Raw genomic sequence first — 19,931 nt, forward strand, 5'->3', positions numbered from 1 at the left:
ATTAATAAAACAATTTTGAAAAGGTGATGCAAAACATTCTAACAGAATGTTATTTAATAATAATAATAATAATAAATAAATAAATTTTGAATTTATAAAGCGCCTTTCTCCAGATCTTAGAGGACTCAAAGCGCTGTAATTTCGCTGCAATGGAATGGTGAATCATCACAATCAGATCGCATCAACTAGGTTGCTGCCGAACGGCGCACACCTATCCGCATTTAGATTGTAACATCCACCAATTATCTGTGCAGCTCCCCAAATTCCATTGGGTGAAGGAAGTTTTGATAACCAAACAACTAATCACCGATTTTTGCGATACAGGAGGAAACTGTTGACATATTTTGCAAAAATGTTTGCCCAAAATATTTTACAATTCAATTTCATGATCTTTATATAACTCGACATTTTTGTTATTAAAACGTTTTGAATAACGTTTTGAGACCATTTTTGTGTTTGCTGAGTTTGGTTGTGTTATAACGGATATTATATGTTACGTTGATGTTGGTTAGGTTGTGTTACAACGGATAATATTATGTTATGTTGATGTTAGAAAGGGTTATGTTAGTAATATTATGTTAGGTGATGTTAGGTTAGGTTGTGTTATAACGGATAAGATTATGTTCGGTTTGTAATGTTACATTATAAGAGTTATGTTAGTAAGATTATGTTATACTAGGTTAAGTATAATTATGTTGGGTTATGTTAGGCATGATCTAGTCCTAGTAACTAGGAATTTCGAAAGTATCATGATCATTTGGACATTATAATTAGCAGATAATACCCAATGTAAATCATAATGTCGTCAGGTCTCAGTTACTGGAACTAAGTCAAGATCAGGTTGTGTTGAGTTAAATTGTATTAGTAAGGCCAAAAAAGTGCATCTCAGATCACAGAGCTGCTCGCGCATTCGTCCCCTCATTTGTGAAAAAATCGGTACAAATATATAATGTTTATAGAGCATTATTTTGTTGGAAGAATTATTAGAACAACACTTTAAATTAGTGACAAATTTCATTATGTGTATAGGCCTAAGCTTCGAAAGTTTCGAGCATCTCAAGCTTAGTTTGACCGAGTTTGAGTCGGGGAAAAGGGATTTTAATCCCTTTTTAAAGATATTAACCGCATCAAATTTGCACAAGCTCTGTGTTGTTTAATAACACGCTTTTTTTGGCTTAAGGGGGTACTACACCCCTGCCCAATTGTATGCCTATTTTTGCATTTTTCTGACAAATTATAGCGCATTGGGGACAAGTAAGATATGTATATAGGGGCAAGGACTGCAACTACTGCACTGGAAATTTTATTTCAGCACTGACAACAGTTGTGGAGTTACAGTAAAAAATGAGGGAAAACCAATATTTGATCAATAAATCAATAACCACTTGCTTTGAGTTGCTGAATTTTCAGTACAGTAGTTGTAGTCCTTGCCCCTATAATATACATATCTTACTTGTCACCAATGTGCTATAATTTTGAGAAAATGCAAAAATAGGCAAAAATTGGCCAGGGTGTAGTACCCCTAAGATTAGGTTAGTTACGGTTAGGATAAGTAACAATCATGTAGGCTGTTGTCATTTTGTTGGGAAGGGGTTCCCAAATATCAAAGTTTGATACTGAATCTTGATGCCTTATACAAATGAATAACCTCAGATGGGTTTAAAAAAATGACTGGCCATTGACACCGGGACCCCTTCCAACAGAAATTTGTTTGGTGCTGAACAGCTATTAAGATTGAATTAATTTTGATAAGTTCTTTCCACGAGTTTAAAGCTCTTATGGCCCATTCCATGTCAACTCCAGGGATGTGCACCGCAGCACCTCTTCAATTTTTTTCTTTTTCTGTGTGGTGGTAGATATTGATGAGAAAGTAAAATCCTGAAAATTTGAGCTTCATACTCCATTTCATTTTCCCGTGGCATCAATTTGAAATTTAGGGGGGTCAGCGTAAAATGTGTCGCAACGCGAAAGACGATGTTTGGAGGTCCATAAATGTATAAAGGGAACCCTTTAAAACTGTGAAAAGTATGTATCCTGGGGTACTTTTTGGTGTAGAATTCAAATCTGCTATCAGAAAACTTGTAACTCCTTTACTTTAAAAGATATAGGGCCCTCAAAATGCAACTTCGTCTAACCAGGACCAACTTTGGGGGGTCAGAACTCAAAAGTAAAAAATAATTTTAGCGTCAATTTTTTGCCAGTCAGAGCCCTTTGGTAGGACATTACTCTTATCCAATATTGAGCATATTAGAATACATTTAGCTGAGATATTACCCATGCAAAACCACTTTTTTACATTTTGACCCCCGAAGTTGCATTTGAGGGCCCAACTTCATATGTTGAAGAATGGAGTTACAAGTTTTCTGATAGCAGTTCTTGATGGCTTAACACAAAGTACCCCAGGATACATACTTTTCAAAGTTGTAAAGAAATCCTTTATACATTTATGGACCTCAAATTTCGCGTTGCGACACATTTTTTACGCTGACCCCCCTAAATTTCAAATTGATGCCACGGGAAAACGAAATGGAGTATGAAGCTCAAATTTCAGGATTCCAGGATTTAAAGGTTACTTTTCATCAATATCTACCACCACACAGAAAAAGAAAAAATTGAAGAGGTGCTGCGGTGCACATCCCTGAGTTGACATGGAATGGCCTTATCAAATTCCCAGGCTATACTCTTTTTCTGCAGAATTCCCTGCTCTCTAAATGTAAAGGAGTGAAAAAAGAGTGAACGAGTGAAAAAAATCCTTACGGTGATCACTGGCAATCCATAAAATTGTGAAATGTCACTCTTTCACATTTAGAGAGGCAATAAACCACAGCTTTGTGATAAAACATGAAAAAAACCGTACAATAACTAAAAAGCACACCTCGAGCTATATATAAGTACAAGCGTTCTTTACTTTTCATGCTTTTCGCGTTGCTCATCACTTATGTTTTATCGTGTAACCAAGAACACGAATGGCTCAACAAGCATGTATTCAGAGTTTCCACCTCGGATAGGGTAGTAGATGTTATGACTTGTATTTTTGTGCAAGAGAATTAATTGCAGTAAATATAAGGACAGACAGGCTAGCTCTTTAAAATTCAAGTAAAATTATGATTTTTTCTTTATTATTCCAAAACATGTTTCATCATGCCGTGCCAGAAATGTTATCTTATAATTTCACACCACCAAATAGTATATATGGTTGTGCGCCCTTGAATTTCACTTCTCAGAAAAACCCATTGATTCTGAATTTAAGCATTAAAATGAGCAGAAATTTGCATAATTTTAGCCAAATTTGGATTGGTCATGATTAGTAATATTAATTCCTGCAAGTGTACCACAGATGGGAGAGATCGAATAACTTTTAATGATTTTAAGCAGCCTTTTCTTTACAGAAACACCGGCATGGTTTTGCCTGAAAAATAGGAAATTCCCAGACATCGTAGACTTTGAGGGCCAGTCGTAAAAAATAATGACGGTCAACCTATATGTTTTTCCCAGCCAGAGGGATCAGGCAAGGGCTGATTTCAACCATCATAGCTGTCGCTTAAAACTGAGTCGCTCCTGTGAAGAAAAAATGACGTTTTCTTAAGGCAAATTTAGCACATATCTCTATGGGACTCTGATTTGGTGGTGTGAGATCTTATAGGCCTAGAAACGCACGATATCACAAAGTGATGCCTAAATATAACATTTAGTTTTTGCAGCTACAAACATTACATGCACAGGGCTCATATCCCTGCATACACCAAACATAATAATTCACCAGAAGATGTTTAAAATGTTCAAAACCACTAAGATTACAGAGAAGACAAGTAGGTCTAACATTTCTACATGAGAAATATATCTTGGTCTACAGTTTTTTCGAATCGGCAAATAACCTTGCGATGTTAATTGTCTGATACATGCACCGAATTGATAAATTAGGCCCTACTTCGGTGTCATGGCCTTCTTATTTTCACAAGATCGTATAAATGTCGAATGGTTTTATTTCATTATTATCATTTAGATGTGATGAATATCAAGTTCGTAGTGGTTTAAAAACAATAAAGAGCTGAATGGGGGAAATTAGCAGAACTTAGTACACATAATTGTATGTTCACCATTATAAAATGTTCATGTTCAAAACAAGTCTCAGACTATAAATACAGAGTAGACAATAGGGATTGATTGCACAATAAATAGTCATGATATGCTTAATTTCTTTGAATAGCCAATAAGCATTCGATGCTAATTGCGTGAAATACATTCACAGAATTAAAGCTAATGAGCTGTAATTGTGACAAACTCCAAGATTTTGAATAAAGAATCGGTATCGCCAGGTAAAATATAGACCACCTTTCCAACTTTCTAAAATGTATAAAAGAGTGAAAAATAAACTCTTTTGAGAAAAAAAAAATATGAAAAGAATAAACTTCGATTCCGCGGTGATGATATATGCTTCTCAGTCTGCCGCCTGGACAACCAATTCTTTAGAAATGCTTAGTCGCGCTAAAAGTCGATCGATACATGTAAAAATCAGCACAATTCAGAGATACACCTTTTTGCTATGAAATTAATTTTCTCGGTCAAATATAAAGCAATTTTTTTTTTTCTTCAGTATGTCAGTTAAAAACTTGGTGCTTGGATATAAATTTTTTTAAATCCTGGTGTTAAAATTAAGCATCAAATTGTGTCTTTTAGTGTGATATTTTTGATTTTTATAGGCCTTGAATTCGCCTGCGAGCTTTTTACGGAATTCATGTTTTAGCGTCTCAAACTAACATAGTTTGCTAAAGAAAGATATTTCCCACCTCTGTAAAGCACATCGTGTGGGTCTATATGTTATAGTTTTGTCAGAATTTCCGTTTTTGTTTTACCCTTTTTCCATTCAGTCTCCGAAAATGTCAAACTAAGTAAAAGTAGGCAATGGTGAGTACTTTTATCTCGAGAGCAACCAGCTGAAATAGTCGATATTTCCTTTGTTGTTATCCAGGTCAATTTTTCATTGAAAGCAAATTGCCCGACCAGCGATTAAATCCCCAATTGGGTGTTCTGGTTAAACATGATCAGTAGGAGCGCTATAGGTCTGGGAATTTCTTTGCTATATTGAAGTTCTGGCAACACTATAGCCATGCCGGTATTCCTATTAAACCCAGGGATATCGATCCACAATGCTAGTACTAGCCTTTAGATTTCACGTGTTGATTTAGAAATTTTTCAGCCGACATTGAAAGATGGTGAAATCAAAACGGAAATTCTGACAAAACTATGATATATAGCTCACGGTGATGTGCTTTAGAAAGTTGGGGAAAATCCTTCATTAGCGAACTATATTACTTTGAAAAGCTAAAAGGTTGATCCAAGAAAAAGCTCGCGGGCCGAGCTGAAGCCTATAAAAATCGAATATCTTACACTAAATGACTGAATTTCAGGCCTAAGTTTAACACCAGGATTTTAAAAAAAAAATCAGTATCAAGCATTATAGTTTTTCCAGCCATTTACTGAACAAATGAAAATTATTGCTTTTCATTTGGCTGAGAAAAAAATTTTTACACTGAAAAGGTGTAACTCAAAATTTTGCTCATTTCAACACCAATTTCGATCGTTTGTATTGCCTCATTAAATGACTGAGTGAGCCTTGCAGAACAAAAGAATCGGTTGTGCAGGTAGCTGACTGCATTAGTGTAAACAATCCGGGCATAATACTGTATTTTTGTTTCATAGGCTCAAAAAACAAAGGGAATCTTTGAATTTCTGTTTAAATCTATGTGTGTAGGTCTACTTATCTTTCATCAGCATTGTTGTAGCTATTCAGTCTTCCGCTCCACCATGTCTTTATTATAAAGCATCGCCAAACTTCTTTTGCAGGCTGCATCACCAATGATCACGCACGAGTTAAATTTTCCGTCTCACCGTGTCTTCCGATAACTCAGTCCAAACTTGTTTTGTACCGTAAAATGGGGTAACTTTGGGCACTTTTCAGAGTTTTTAAACCACTGCTTCCAAACAAAACCAATTGTATTTCGAATTATCTCTTTTTTATGACATTAGGGTTCCCTTCTACACATTGAAGTTGAAAAAGAGTTTTTTAATAATTTTGTAAGGGTGCCCTAATAGCCTGACCAAAGTTACCCCGCATTTAATTGGGGCAACTTTGGCCAGAGTATTACATTCCATGAAGAAAAAATAAATAAAAAAATTGATCTTCGCTGTATATGGACAAGCTGTTGTTTTTTGTGACATTTGGGCTCTACAATATTAATCAAGCACACATCCTTGCTCACAAATATCGATTTTAATTTTTCTGAAAAAATGTAAAAAATGCTCATTTTTGGTCAAAATCCTGATTTTTTCAGAAATTTCGAGGAAATTGGACATGAGCGATTATTATTTCTTTCAAACATATTTCTTAACAAATTGACACCAAATACGATATTGCTGTACGAAAATATGACCATTTAAAAAAATATATTTGACCGTGCCGACCAAAGTTACCCCGCTGACCGAAGTTACCCCCATGACGGTACATCACGCAAGTGACCATGATGTTCTTTCTGGAACATAAAATGAAATGTAGGCTCATTAGAGCGACCAAAATAGTTCGGGCAAATCGACCATGAACGTCACAATTATTATACTTAACTTTTTTTTCCTTTTCAATGATGATGATGATGATGATGAGGTTGGATGATCATGATGATCATGATGATCATGATGATCATGATGATGATGATCATAATGATAGATTGATGATGTTGTTGATGATGATGATGATGATAAAAATGACGAACAAGATAACAATGGTGTAGTGCCGTAGGGGCCTACTAACGCTGTTACTTTCCTATTCGGGGAGGATGTCGATATTGTCATCCTGAACTTGTTCACGACCACTCTGTGTTTTACATGATATTTTTCACCACTAAATCATTTTGTATATTACCTGCAATCCCCTATACGTGATAATAGAGAGCTTGCGAAATGGCGTTACTTTAACTTTAACGTCTAGAGGATTATAGAGGATTATGTATTCAAAAGCAAGGTGGTTTTGAATACATAATCCTCTATAATCCTCTAGACGTTAAAGTTAAAGTTAAAGTAACGCCATTTCGCAAGCTCTCTAATAACTTACTTACCTCTCTCCTACAATACTTCAAGCTTCTGGATGTGCACTGGAAATGTGCAAAAAAATCTAATTTCTCGCGCCTACACCAGACAGGGTCTAATTCTGCATAAAACCGGGCAACATTATTTCTATAGATCTGCTGCGCATTCAAATTGCATTGTATTGCATCGTAATTTCATTTGTGTCTATGCTAATTATGTTTACACAACATGAACTCACGTGTTTTCAAGCAAATTCGCCGATAATAGGTGATCAAAAGCGATCGGAATGTTACAAAAGTACAGATCGCATTCAGCTTACTTCATATGAGATGATCTTTGGAAAAATACGGCATAATTTGTCTTGGTGTTTGCGGAATGCCATGCAGTAAAATATTAATACGTTGCGGCAATTCATGATTGACAACTAACAATCGGCGTGTCCTTCGTATCCTCCACTGTCAATTTCTTATCCACTCACTAATCCTCACAAAGCTTTGTGTTGATTACGTAATGTGTGGAGGCAAATTGCAATAAGTAGGCCTACAATGAAATATTGAGTAGGGCGGGCTCCGAGGCGGGTTTCTTCTTCATCTTACGTAACAGTATTGTTCTCCAAAAAAAACCGGAAGCTTGTCGTTTGGAGCTCTAGCTGAAATACAGCAAGATAATGTAAGATAGTAAATGTAAACCTGTATTTTAGCTAGAGTATCTCGAGCTAGCCTACACCGTCGAAAATTCCTGGTCATCGCGAACCTTGTTTGCATGAGACAAGCTGGACAACGGAAGTAAACCTATAGTCTCCTTCGCAGACTGTTTGGTGTCTGTGTGGCGGGAGCGGAACCAAACTAGCCGGCGAGGAGACTAAGTCAATCGGCATTAGCAGAGGTAAATAAATACGAGTGTGTGGCGAGAGAAACTGTGCTAAAAACGCAACTGGAAAATAGCTTTTTTGTTGGAATGCAGAACGGTTTTTGACATCGATTATACACCCAAACTTCTGTGTACACCCAAGCAACAATTTGGAGTGTGTTATAATCCAAGTGAGTACAAGTGCAACTCAAAAGTGACATAACTGTTGCCATAAGCTTTACTGCTGTAACCAATTCAGTCCCTATACAAATTTTGTATTGGGACTGATTATTCGGTCTAACAATGGTGATGATGATGATTAATATTTATTTCCGTTTCGTTTATTCATTAGTCGTTTTACTGCTATCGTTTATTCGTGTCATCTATTTCGCATTGTGACACCGATTTTATTGGAAGCATTGCTATAAGAGTAATATGATGATGATTGATTATGATGATTACTTACCAATTTGATTCTGGAATTTGCAAAAGAATCGAAGAAATAGTCTCGGAACAACGTCTGTCTCCCAGCTTGATTTTTTTGTTAATGAATTTTCGCGCCTTTTCCTTAATAAGTGGATGTTACCTTACTACCCATAATACATTTTGAGTAACTTGCATTTTTATACTGTAGGTGATTATCACTTGAGGGGCTAATTGACTCTACACTTATGCAGTACTACTATTGCATAGTTATAAAGAGATCACTAATACTTGTTCCCTATTTTGGACAATGGTCGAGGCCCAATGCTCTAAAGCTGAAAAACGGAAACCGGCAAGAATAGGCCTACACTTGATTACACCGATCGACCAAAAGGGGAAAAAATACAGCAAGAAAAAAAAGGAAAGAAAATAGAAACAGATTAAAAAATTTAAATATTAAAAAAAAAAATTAAAAAAATAAATAAATAAATAAATAAATAAATAAAAATAAGAAAACAAACAAATAAATAAATAAATAAATAAATAAATAAATAAATAAATAAATAAATAAATAAATAAATAAATAAATAAATAAATAAATAAATAAAATAAAGTAAAATAAAGTAGCTTTACCTGGTAGGCCTGTGTATTGTTGAAGTAGCACTTATACTGCTGGTATCAGTATTGATGAAGTAACTAGTTACACCAGTAATGGAGAAGTAGTTATCTACTGCGGCTGATAATAAAGGGTGTGGATCATGGATGAAGTAGTTATCTACTGCTCATGATAAGGGTATTAAAGAAGTAGCTATCTCTGCTGATAGCTTGTAATCAGTGCTGATGAAGAACTAGTACTGAATAAGAGTTATGATACTGCTGATATCAGTACTCATGAAGTACCGTAAAATGGGGTAACTTTGGGCACTTTTCAGAGTTTTTAAACCACTGCTTCCAAACAAAAGCAATAATATTTCTAATTTTCTCTTTTTTATGACATTAGGGTTCCCTTCTACACCTTGAAGTTGAAAAAGATTTTTTAATAATTTTGTAAGGGTGCCCTAGGGGTTAAAAATAGCCTGCCCAAAGTTATCCCGCATTTGGGGTAACTTTGGTCAGTGTATTACATTCCATGAAGAAAAAAAAAAATTTTAAATTGATCTTCGCTGTATTTGGGCAAGTTGTTGTTTTTTGTGACATTTAACCCCTTGTAAAATTAATCAAACACACATTTTGCTCACAAATATCGATTTTATTTTCTGAAAAAATGTTTAAAAACGCTCATTTTTGGTCAAAAATCACGATTTTTTCGTAAATTTCGAGGAAATTGGACATAAGCGACTATTATTTCTTCCAAATATATTTCTTAACAAATTGACACTAAATATGACTAAAAGCAATATTGCTGTACGAAAATATGACCATTAAAAAAAATAAATTTGACAGACCAAAGTTATCCCGCTGACCGAAGTTACCCCATTTTACGGTAGTTATCTACGGCTGATAAGAGTATTGATGAAGTAACTATTTGCTGCTGATATCAGTACTGATGAAGGCTGATAAGAGTATTGATGACGGTAACTATCTACTGCTGATATCTGTACTGATAAAGTAGTTATCTACGGCTGATAAGAGTATTGATGAACTTACTATCTACATCAGTACTGATGAAGTAGTTATCCAAGGCTGATAAGAGTATTGGTGAAGTAACTATCTACTGCTGATATCTATACTGATGAAGTATTATCTACGGCTGATAAGATTATTGATGAAGTAACTATCTATCTACTGCTGATATCAGTACTGATGAATTAGTTATCTATGGCTGATAACAGAATTGATGAAGTAACTATCTACTGCTGATATCAGTACTGATAAAGTAGTTATCTACGGCTGATAAGAGTATTGATGAACTTACTATCTACATCAGTACTGATGAATTAGTTATCTATGGCTGATAAGAGAATTGATGAAGTAACTATCTACTGCTGATATCAGTACTGATGAAGTATTATCTACGGCTGATAAGATTATTGATGAAGTAACTATCTACTGGTGATATCAGTACTGATGAATTATCTATGACTGATAAGAGAATTGATGAAGTAACTATCTACTGCTGATATCAGTACTAATGAAGTAGTTATCTACGGCTGATAAGAGTATTGATGAAGTAACTATCTACTAGCTTCTACTGCTGATATCAGTACTGATGAAGTAGTTATCTATGGGTGATATGAGTGTTGATGAAGTAACTATACTGCTGATATCAGTACTGATGAAGTAGTTATCTACGGCTGATAAGAGTATTGATGAACTTACTATCTACTCACTGATATCAGACCGATGAGGTAGTTATCTATGGGTGATAAGAGTATCGATGAAGTAACTATCTACTGCTAATAATCAGTAGGCCTACTGATGAAGTAGTTATCTATGGGTGATAAGAGAATTGATGAAGTACCGGGTAACTATCTACTGCTGATATCAATACGGATGAAGTAGCTATCTACGGCTGATAAGAGTATTGATGAAGTAACTATCTACTGCTGATATCAGTACTGATGAAGTGGTTATCTATGGGCCGGGTGATGAGTACGGTATTGATGAAGTAACTATCTACTGCTGATATCAGTACTGATGAAGTGCGGTAGTTATCTATGGGTGATATGAGTATTGATGAAGTAACTATTTGATATCAGTACTGATGAAGCAGTCATTCACTGCTGATAAGTTATTGATAAAATTGCTATCTACTGCTGATAAAGATTTTGACGAAGTAGCTATCATCTGCTGATAAGGGTATTGACGAAGTAGCTACGGTATCTAAAGCTGAAGCGATTGCGGTAAAACGCTTTTGAAAAGCGATGGGCAATCGCCGCATACTGCAGTTACTGTCCGTTTTCCTATACACAATACACAGTGCTCTTTCCCATTGACGCGTGACCTCTACAAATAGCCCTACGTTAAAAGTATGGGGATATGACTAGTTAACGTCGCTGTGTGAAAAATAACCGGCCAATATTAAAAGTACTCTTCTAAAGTTCTAGAAAATATAGTTTTTAACATGTCCTAAATTTTAGCTAATTTAGATGTTTGGAAATATTCGTACTTTGGTGTTTTAGTTAATGTTATAGGTAATAGTACATTGCCTAGTTAACGTCGCTGTGTGAAAAATAACCGGCCAATATTAAAAGTTCTCTTCTAAAATTCTAGACAATATAGTATTGTAACATGTCCTAAATTTTTAGCTAATTTAGATGTTTGGAAATATTCGTACTTACATGTTTTAGGAAGGATATGTAAACGACAGATAACACCAAAAATATGAAGAAATTATTTCCAAACCGTGTTAAGTCAACAATCCTTATGTTGCTCATTTTCAAGAATGCTGGTTTACAAAAAGCAGGCAATTGTCTCATTTCGTGAACAAAGCTACACATACCATTGTTTCCTTTCGTTTCCTTTATAATCGGTTACCCAACTGAAGCTATAATACCAGCTTTATTGCGATATCGCACATGAAAACAGACACTTGTGCACAACCAGGGAAGATCCGATTTAATCAGTTGAGCTGTTTCAATGAGTGTTATCTTGGTTTAATAGCTTTTAATGGGGTTAAGTCCTGCAAAGGTCGAGATGAATTCTACTGTAGACATGACTGCATCATGGAATGTTGCGATGCATCGCTCGTCGCTTTTGCATTTATACTTATCACGGCGATAGCGATTGCAGACGACAATTAAAATATTCTAAATGTCACAAAATACATTTTAAAACATCAGTTGCTGTCAATAATTATTGCTTTGAATTAATTCATCACCAAAAATTAATAATCGAGAAAGGTAAATTAATTAGCAAAATAATAGATCCAGATGGTTGTATATGATTGGTTGACGCATTCACGTGTCAAGCGATATCGCAGGGAAGTTGAGATTTCTTCAACTTGCAAAAGCGACGTCATTTTTTTTTGCCTCAGCGATTTGAATCGATTGATCGGCTTGACGCTCTGGAAATGTAAGTAGGCCTAAACATTGAGCATGCGTGAAAATCGCTTTTCTGCAAAAGCGATCGAGTATAAATTCAGCTAAGGGCATTTCGTGATCCACAGCCTCATCCCCCACTTTTCTAAAAAAATGTTGAGATTTTTATATCACTGGAAACCTCTGGCTACATAATGTTTATGTACAAACTATTTCTTGCAGATTAATTCGTTTAGCAAAGATATCGTGAAATTTGAATTTCGTTCTGGTGCACCAGAACGAAATTACAACGCATTGTCTATGGAGCAGTGTAATACACATAATCATGCGTAACTCGCGAACGCAAAATCGGAATCAACTGAAATTTTGGGAATAGGTTTTTTTCGTGGATAGGGCCTATCTACTGAAAAATGTCATAAAAAGAGGATGCTAGAATCACGAAATAGGCCTACTACCGGTATGCTGATATCGGTATTGATAAAGTAACTATACTCAGTGCTGATATCACTAGTGATGAAGTAGTTAGTAAAACCAATGTTAGGCTAAAAACAAAACATACAACATTTTCCAATATGTCAGCGCTCAAATCGGACACAATAGAACAATAAACCATTCAGTGCGTTGTGCCTTGCAAACATGCAAAGGCCTGTTTCTCCCTAGCTAAACAAATGCGCCCAAAACACCCATCGATCGATTGATTATTTTAAGATATGTTCGGTTTTCTCCACTGTTCGGATCGGGCGTGTGCATGTTGTGTGGTCTGCTCCAGCACGAATGTTTTCCAGGTGTGTTTTCTTGTGCTATTTTAATATTTTAACTTGACTCGTTTACTTGACTTCTTTATATCGTTTTTACAAACGGCACAGGCGTTTTGTACCATAGTTCATATTCATGTATTATTAGATGACCGAGATCAGTCAGCATTGAATTGACATGATTGTCGAATTCAGCAACTTTTTGCGCTACAATTTAATTAAATACATGAATATGAAGCTTGGTTGTTTAGCTACACAACACATTTTCAATACTGCACAAGATATTTTATTATTATATAATATGAAGCTTTTAGCTATACCACAAATGTTCAAAACTGCACCTAGCCTAGGCATAGACCCTGGCCTGGATAAAATAGAAGCGATTTCCACTTTCCAGGGTCTATCATGAAGTCTGCACAGTAATATACCGTGCAAGATATTTTGATACTGAACAGATGCGCATGTTTGCGTTGGCGCACAAAACTCATAGCGCATTATGCTGTATACATAACCGCGCAGAGAGACCTGCAAAGCAGGCGCAATTGATTACGCAATTTGTTGTTCTGTACCACCGGCAAACATGATGAAAATGATTACACTAACGACTGGTTTCCAAATGGCACCATCATGTTTATTTTGATACTTTGGCACTCAAAACGCATCAAAAAAGCTTCATATTATATAATAATAATAATAATATTGGATGGCTTTTTTCTTGTGAAACGAGAATATACCACACTCGCTATGAAAATACCAAACTCGTCCTTCGGACTCGTTTGGTATTTTCATGGGCAATGGGCATGGCTCATGCGGTATATTCTCGTATGACACTTAAAGCCATCCAATATTATATTATAAATACTGAACGGACTTGTGCAAACAGTAGCTTGTTTAATATGTGGCATAGCCTAGGCCTACATTTACGCGCGGAGAGCCACGTAATTGAATGATACGCAGTTTGTTGATTAGTACCACCAGCAAACATGATGAAAATGAATGATTTACAGGTTTCCAAATGGCACCGGCATGTTATGATATATTCAAAAAGCATCGAAAAAACTTCATACATGAATAATAATAATAATATAAGGCCAAGTAAAATGAAAAACATGTTTCACGTCCGGTTTTAAAAACAAAGGAGGAAGAGGGGGCTTTTTATTTTTTATTATTTTTTATTCCAAAATCGGTGTAAATACCCATAGTTAGAGCTGTTTTAGCACAAACAATAATGCCTTTAAAAAGGAGGAGGCCTCTTTTTATTTGTTGTTCTGAGAGATAGGCCCCTCTAATGATCACAAAACCTTCCAAAAGTGTTTCTTGATTTAGCAAAGCTATAGAAAGCATCTCTACTTCCTAGACATTTTAGAAAAATTGAAGAAACCTCAAAAAAGGAAGGGAGGGGACGTGAATTTCGTGAAACATGTTTAATTTTTTATTTGTCTAATTGGAATTTGGATGGCTTTATTGTGTGATGTATATCAGAATATACCGCACTCGCCTTGAAAATGCCGAATAGTCCTTCGGACTCGTTCGTTATTTTCATGGCTTGTGCGGTATATTCTCATGTCACGCTCCCGAAGTATATGCTTCGAGGTGTGTGGTAGGAGCGCCTGCGCGACCGCGCTCCTCTAAAATAAAGGACTGAAACAGTCAGTAATTTACAGTGGCGTAGATTTCTTTTTGACATTGGGGGGGATGGTGTTGAAAAAATTCTTGAAGAATAGTGAATCCAGCACCTTTTGGCGACAGAATAAGTTGATGTTACAAATGTGCGATTTTGAAGCTAAACTGATGAATTATGGTGCAAAAGTTGAATAAATGCGCGTGAAGCGCACAAAAATTTGCACTTTTGGGGCTAAAATGGGCAAATGTGAGATAAATTTGGTCAGAAACCTATATTCAGGCGTCAACATTGGAGGGGGGATGATTGTATGGAGCATCCCCCTGGCAAAATATTGGGGGGGGGGATAAATCCCCCCCATCCCCCGGGATCTACGCCTATGGTAATTTAGTTCAAATAATGATTCCCAGTTTTGTATGCACATTTCTATTATACAGAGATTGCTGCATAACGGAAGTATTCTGCAGTAGTAGTGCAGTATGATGGAGAAGCAGGCAGTGTTATTACCAAGAGATTCAGGCCGATTAATCGCTACAAAAAGCAAAGATGTCAAGGTGTGCCCACATGGAGTCAAACAGGTTGCCAAAAGGGTAAGTGAGCAAAATGTTTATTCTTGCAATATCGGACTATTCCATTTAAAATCCACATTACCCCTGTGGAAGATTTTGGAAATATGTTCCACAGGGGGGAGTATTTTTTTCAAATATAATTGGTCAGAGTTAATCATTTATAAACCCATACTCCCCCTGTATTATGGCTTTGCCTATATCTTCAACAAATGGAGTGAGTATTTCAAATAGGAGTTACCTAATTGTCTATTCTATTGAAAACTCATACTCCCTCTGTGGAAGACTTAAGCTAAATCTTCCATAGGGGTAGTGGGGATTTCCACTGGAATAACCCAATTTGGACTGTACATGTACATGTACACAGATGAGAGGTTAAACACATGAAAACCTGAGCGCAAGAAGACCGTAAGTCCACTTGGCCCCTCAACATGTATTGTATGTGTACACACTAAAGTTGCGTATAGTTTGGTAATGTTTTATACACATTCAGGGGCCAAAACAAATCTTTCACAACCTTTCATGATGTTTTCAGTCACCCTGTAACATGTATTAAACATTATAAAACCCAAAGAAACTATACGTACATAACTTAAGTGTATACATGTTGAGGGGCCAAGTGGACTTATGGTCTTCTTGGGCTCAGGTCTTCACATGCATCCAAACAACTAGATTGAATATTGTTGTTTCGCCTGATAATATAGGAGACTATGTAATCACTTTTCCATATGTATGCGTAGCGTAGGTGTTTGCCAGCAAACGAGGACACACAATTGCACTTCACATTTAAACCGTGGACCTCTCTGCAATGGGGGACCATCCTCGGTTCAATGAGGCCTGCAAATGACCGCAAGTGCATGTGTAATGTATTCTGCGAAATATGTCCTCTATCGTACGTGATATAGGTAAAATTTTATACGTGCACAAAAATATACAAAAAATTAGCGGAAAACGTCCTCGGTATGTCGATTGAGTATGGATTCAGACGTCCGCTTTTGCATAGTCCTAAACGGCGTCCACGTTTAGAGGCGATAACATGAATTTTTGTTATTGCTGCACTATGGGTACATCGATGTATTGATGGTATCAAAGGTTACATATATGGAGGTCAAATGTCATTTGAGATAAACTTGTAAAATAGGCTAAAAATGAAAACTCTGGTCTCCCGTGAACAGTTCAAATCCATTTGCAACCAAGCTTGGGTCATATAGCTATGGGAACTTTCTTGAAATGGTGTGTTCAAGGTCACATATGGAGGTCAAAGGTCATTTGAGGTCATCTAGTATGCTAGGCTGAAAATGAAAAATCTGGTATCATTACAGTTCAAATCCAATTGCAACCACATTTGGGGCATAGCAGCTCTATGGGAATCTATGGACAACCTATTTTGGACCGCTGTCCCTATTTTAACTTCTGATACCAAGAATAATCGTGAAAGCAGGCAGTCACAAAAGAAGGCGAGACTCATAGGTTGAGAACCGCATTGTTCAAGTTAGTTTTCCTTTGATCCGAAGAATCTGTAATACTGTGTGGTTTGTTTTTAAATCTTTTAGATTTGGAATAGCTTAAGTCAGAATGAGTACAGCATTAAGATGTGGAAACAACATGAGCTTCATCCAAAGACTATGACCAAAGAAACAATAGACTGGTGAGTTATATAATATGAGTCACAATGAGTAATAGCATTCAGACATAGAAACAACATGAGCTACATCCAAAGACTATAGGGTCCACAAGTTCCCCCCTAAATACTTTTTAAAATAAATCAAAAAATATCTATAACAAATTACCGAGTTGCAAAACTTTTTGTGATAAAAACTTGAACGGTGGTGATGCAACTGCAAATTTCACTTTTGCAAACCTAATCATTCACCGAGTTACGCTGCATATTCACCTCATTTTTTTCAATCTTTGTGATTAAAGTCTGAAAATGAGCAAAAATACCTTTAAAAATATCCAGGGACCTCAAAATTGTGAGCATCGGTTACTGTGTCCGCTTAACGACTACATCGCGTCAAACAAAAAATGTCGCGTCTTCGGCGTATCAACACGCAGCATCAAACAAAAAAACGTGTATCATTTAGTTTTGCGTCATCTCGCGACATCGCAGATCAACACGCTGCCTCTAAAGCAAGTGGGAATAATAAACACGGGAAAATCAAAATGAGTGAGATGGGTGCCATGGGTTGGCGAACAATCCGCGATGCATGGGTAACCATCAAACTTTGCGAACATGGCAAAAATACGAATTAATAGCCGTTATAATTAGACCTACTTAACTGACTAAAAAATTGTACATTTTATGTTTCACATTCACAAAACTTTTAGCAGTTGACTAGAAAGAAGCACCAAAACCATGATACTAGGGACAGATAAGAGGTAGAGCGGATAAGAGAAGAGGGATGTGAGCTAAAGGGGGAACAGTAGAAAGAACGGGAGGATAGGGGACAACACCGGGGGGGGGGGTAACCAAGAAGAAGTTGATTAAAATGAATTAAATGAAACGACTGATTAATCGGTAATATGGAGTTGGTAAAATTGTTCGTAATAAAAACTCGGAGGGTGGTGATGCATTTGTAAAATTGCATTTATTTACGAACCGCGAAAGACGGGTGACCGCTAGTTTAACAAAATGCAAACTTGTAAAAGGTATGGGTATTATAGCCGTATTTGTTTTACACATATGGACCAAATTATAGCGTCTACGTCATTGCGTTCAGTCACAATGGTTCATTATGTAAAAAAGAGACTGATTTAAACATCCCTGGTTAAAAGTTGCATCTGAGTCCATAGGAGTCAGATCTCAAATACAATACATAGGCCAGGTCTATTCATGTGTTTGTTAAAGAAAACCTGACTGCTATGGAATCAGGTGCAACTTTTGAAACGGCCTCTTTTCTTACACAATTAACCATTATTACTGAACGCAATGACCTGTGACTCTATAAATTGGTCCACATGTGTAAAACAAATAGGGCTATATACATATCTTTTACATTCTTACATTCGGTAAATTATTTTTGACTTATTCTAAAAAGGGGGGAACTTATAAGTTGTGGACCGTATATGACCAAAGAAACGGTAGACTGGTGAGTGATGTAGTATGAGTCACAGTGAGTAATAGCATTAAAATATGGAAACAACACAAGCTACATCCAAAGACTATGACCAAAGAAACGATAGACTGGTGAGTGAGTTATGTAGTATGAGTCACAATGAGTAATAGCATTAAGACATGGTAACAACACAAGCTACATCCAAAGACTATGACCAAAGAAACAATAGACTGGTGAGTAGTGTATTATGAGTCACAATGAGTAATAACATTAAGACATGGAAACAACACAAGCTACATCCAAAGACTATGACCAAAGAAACGATAGACTGGTGAGTGAGTTATGTAGTATGAGTCACAATGAGTAATAACATTAAGACATGGAAACAACATGAGCTACAACCAAAGACTATAACCAAAGAAACGATAGACTGGTGAGTAGTGTATTATGAGTCACAATGAGTAATTCTCTGTTTGGTCAAATTTTAGTGCTTCCCACAAAAACGAGCTTCAGATTCTGCAGAATAGACTTGCCCGTATTTTATTTTCTGCTGACATAAGAACACCAGTGGACAAAATGATGAAAGATCTGGACTGGGTTAAACTTGTCCTTAGTCTACACAGCCGTTTTCGCCAAATGTTTGACAAACGTTTATGAAAATGTTTAACAAACGTTTGGCTCCTTATCCGTTTATAAACATAATGATGTATATTCATACGTAGCGGTAAACGTAAATAGGAAGCAATTTTAGACTTCTACGCTACTCAATTTTAGTACACTCACCGAGCGCTTTCACGGGTCAACCGGCGCCTTCAGCGGATGTTATTGCTCTGAAGATTGTTGTTGCTAGTGATGTAGTACTAGGACACCTCCGATGACGCCACAGATGTTGATGACGCCAAACTTGAAGATGTTGTGCCGCCCCTTGGTTCCGGGGGTCAGGAGGTTGTCCCAGACGGGTCGATGTCCAACCCTTTGTCACGGTTCAGTCTGGGTCTTTTAGTTCTAATATGGATGGCTTCCAAGACCCTACGAGGGAAGTCCTTAGACTCCCTCTCTAACACTTTAACGTTTTCCCAGTCAATCTGGTGCCCTTTGCTCCTGTCAATATGTTCCTTGATTGCTGACTTAGAACTGGCCGCTTTGGATTTATGTTCTGTTAGCCTATTTTCGAGCTTGCGCCCAGATTCACCAATATATAAGGAGTCACAGTCTTTGCAAGGGATGCTATACACAACACCAGATTGTTTCTCTTGTTCAGTTTTGTCCTTTGGGGAGACAAGGGACCTCACGAGGGTATTCTGTGGTTTAAAGGATGTGCTGACACCAGCAGAATTAAAAGCCATGCGTAACCGTCCGAGAGGCCTTCCACGTATGGCAAGGTGACAAAGATGCCCTTTTGCAGCTATCTTCGCCGCTGTCCTTATTTTGTTCTTTTGGTTTAGGACGCGCCCTGAACAATGTCCAGTCCTTGTAGCCACTCTCGTGTAGCACCTCCTTCACATGCCTTATCTCCTCCGATTTGTCGTCAGGATCAGTGACAACCGTCTCCGCTCTGTATAAAAGTGTTCTCACGACGCTCAGTTTATGCTCCAGCGGAT

At 36.7% G+C, this 19,931-nt stretch overlaps 1 protein-coding gene across 4 annotated transcripts in view; it reads left to right on the plus strand.

The window, feature by feature from the left end:
• Positions 1-19,931, plus strand: part of LOC140171857 (queuosine 5'-phosphate N-glycosylase/hydrolase-like) — a 65,094-nt gene that overhangs the window by 27,319 nt on the left and 17,844 nt on the right. The window contains exons 1-3 of one of the 4 annotated variants that reach the window (XM_072195187.1): positions 13,037-13,117; positions 15,146-15,298; positions 16,828-16,922. In XM_072195187.1, coding sequence (XP_072051288.1) covers positions 15,188-15,298; positions 16,828-16,922 — 206 coding nt within the window. In that variant the 5' untranslated portion in view covers positions 13,037-13,117; positions 15,146-15,187. Of the gene's footprint in view, positions 1-13,036; positions 13,118-15,145; positions 15,299-16,827; positions 16,923-18,534; positions 18,564-18,600; positions 18,662-19,931 lie in introns of those variants that run through there. The other 3 variants (XM_072195188.1, XM_072195189.1, XM_072195190.1) reach the window with 3 other exon arrangements.

Source organism: Amphiura filiformis, chromosome 15 (genome assembly GCF_039555335.1).
Source record: "Amphiura filiformis chromosome 15, Afil_fr2py, whole genome shotgun sequence".
In the NCBI taxonomy this organism is placed as follows: domain Eukaryota; kingdom Metazoa; phylum Echinodermata; class Ophiuroidea; order Amphilepidida; family Amphiuridae; genus Amphiura; species Amphiura filiformis.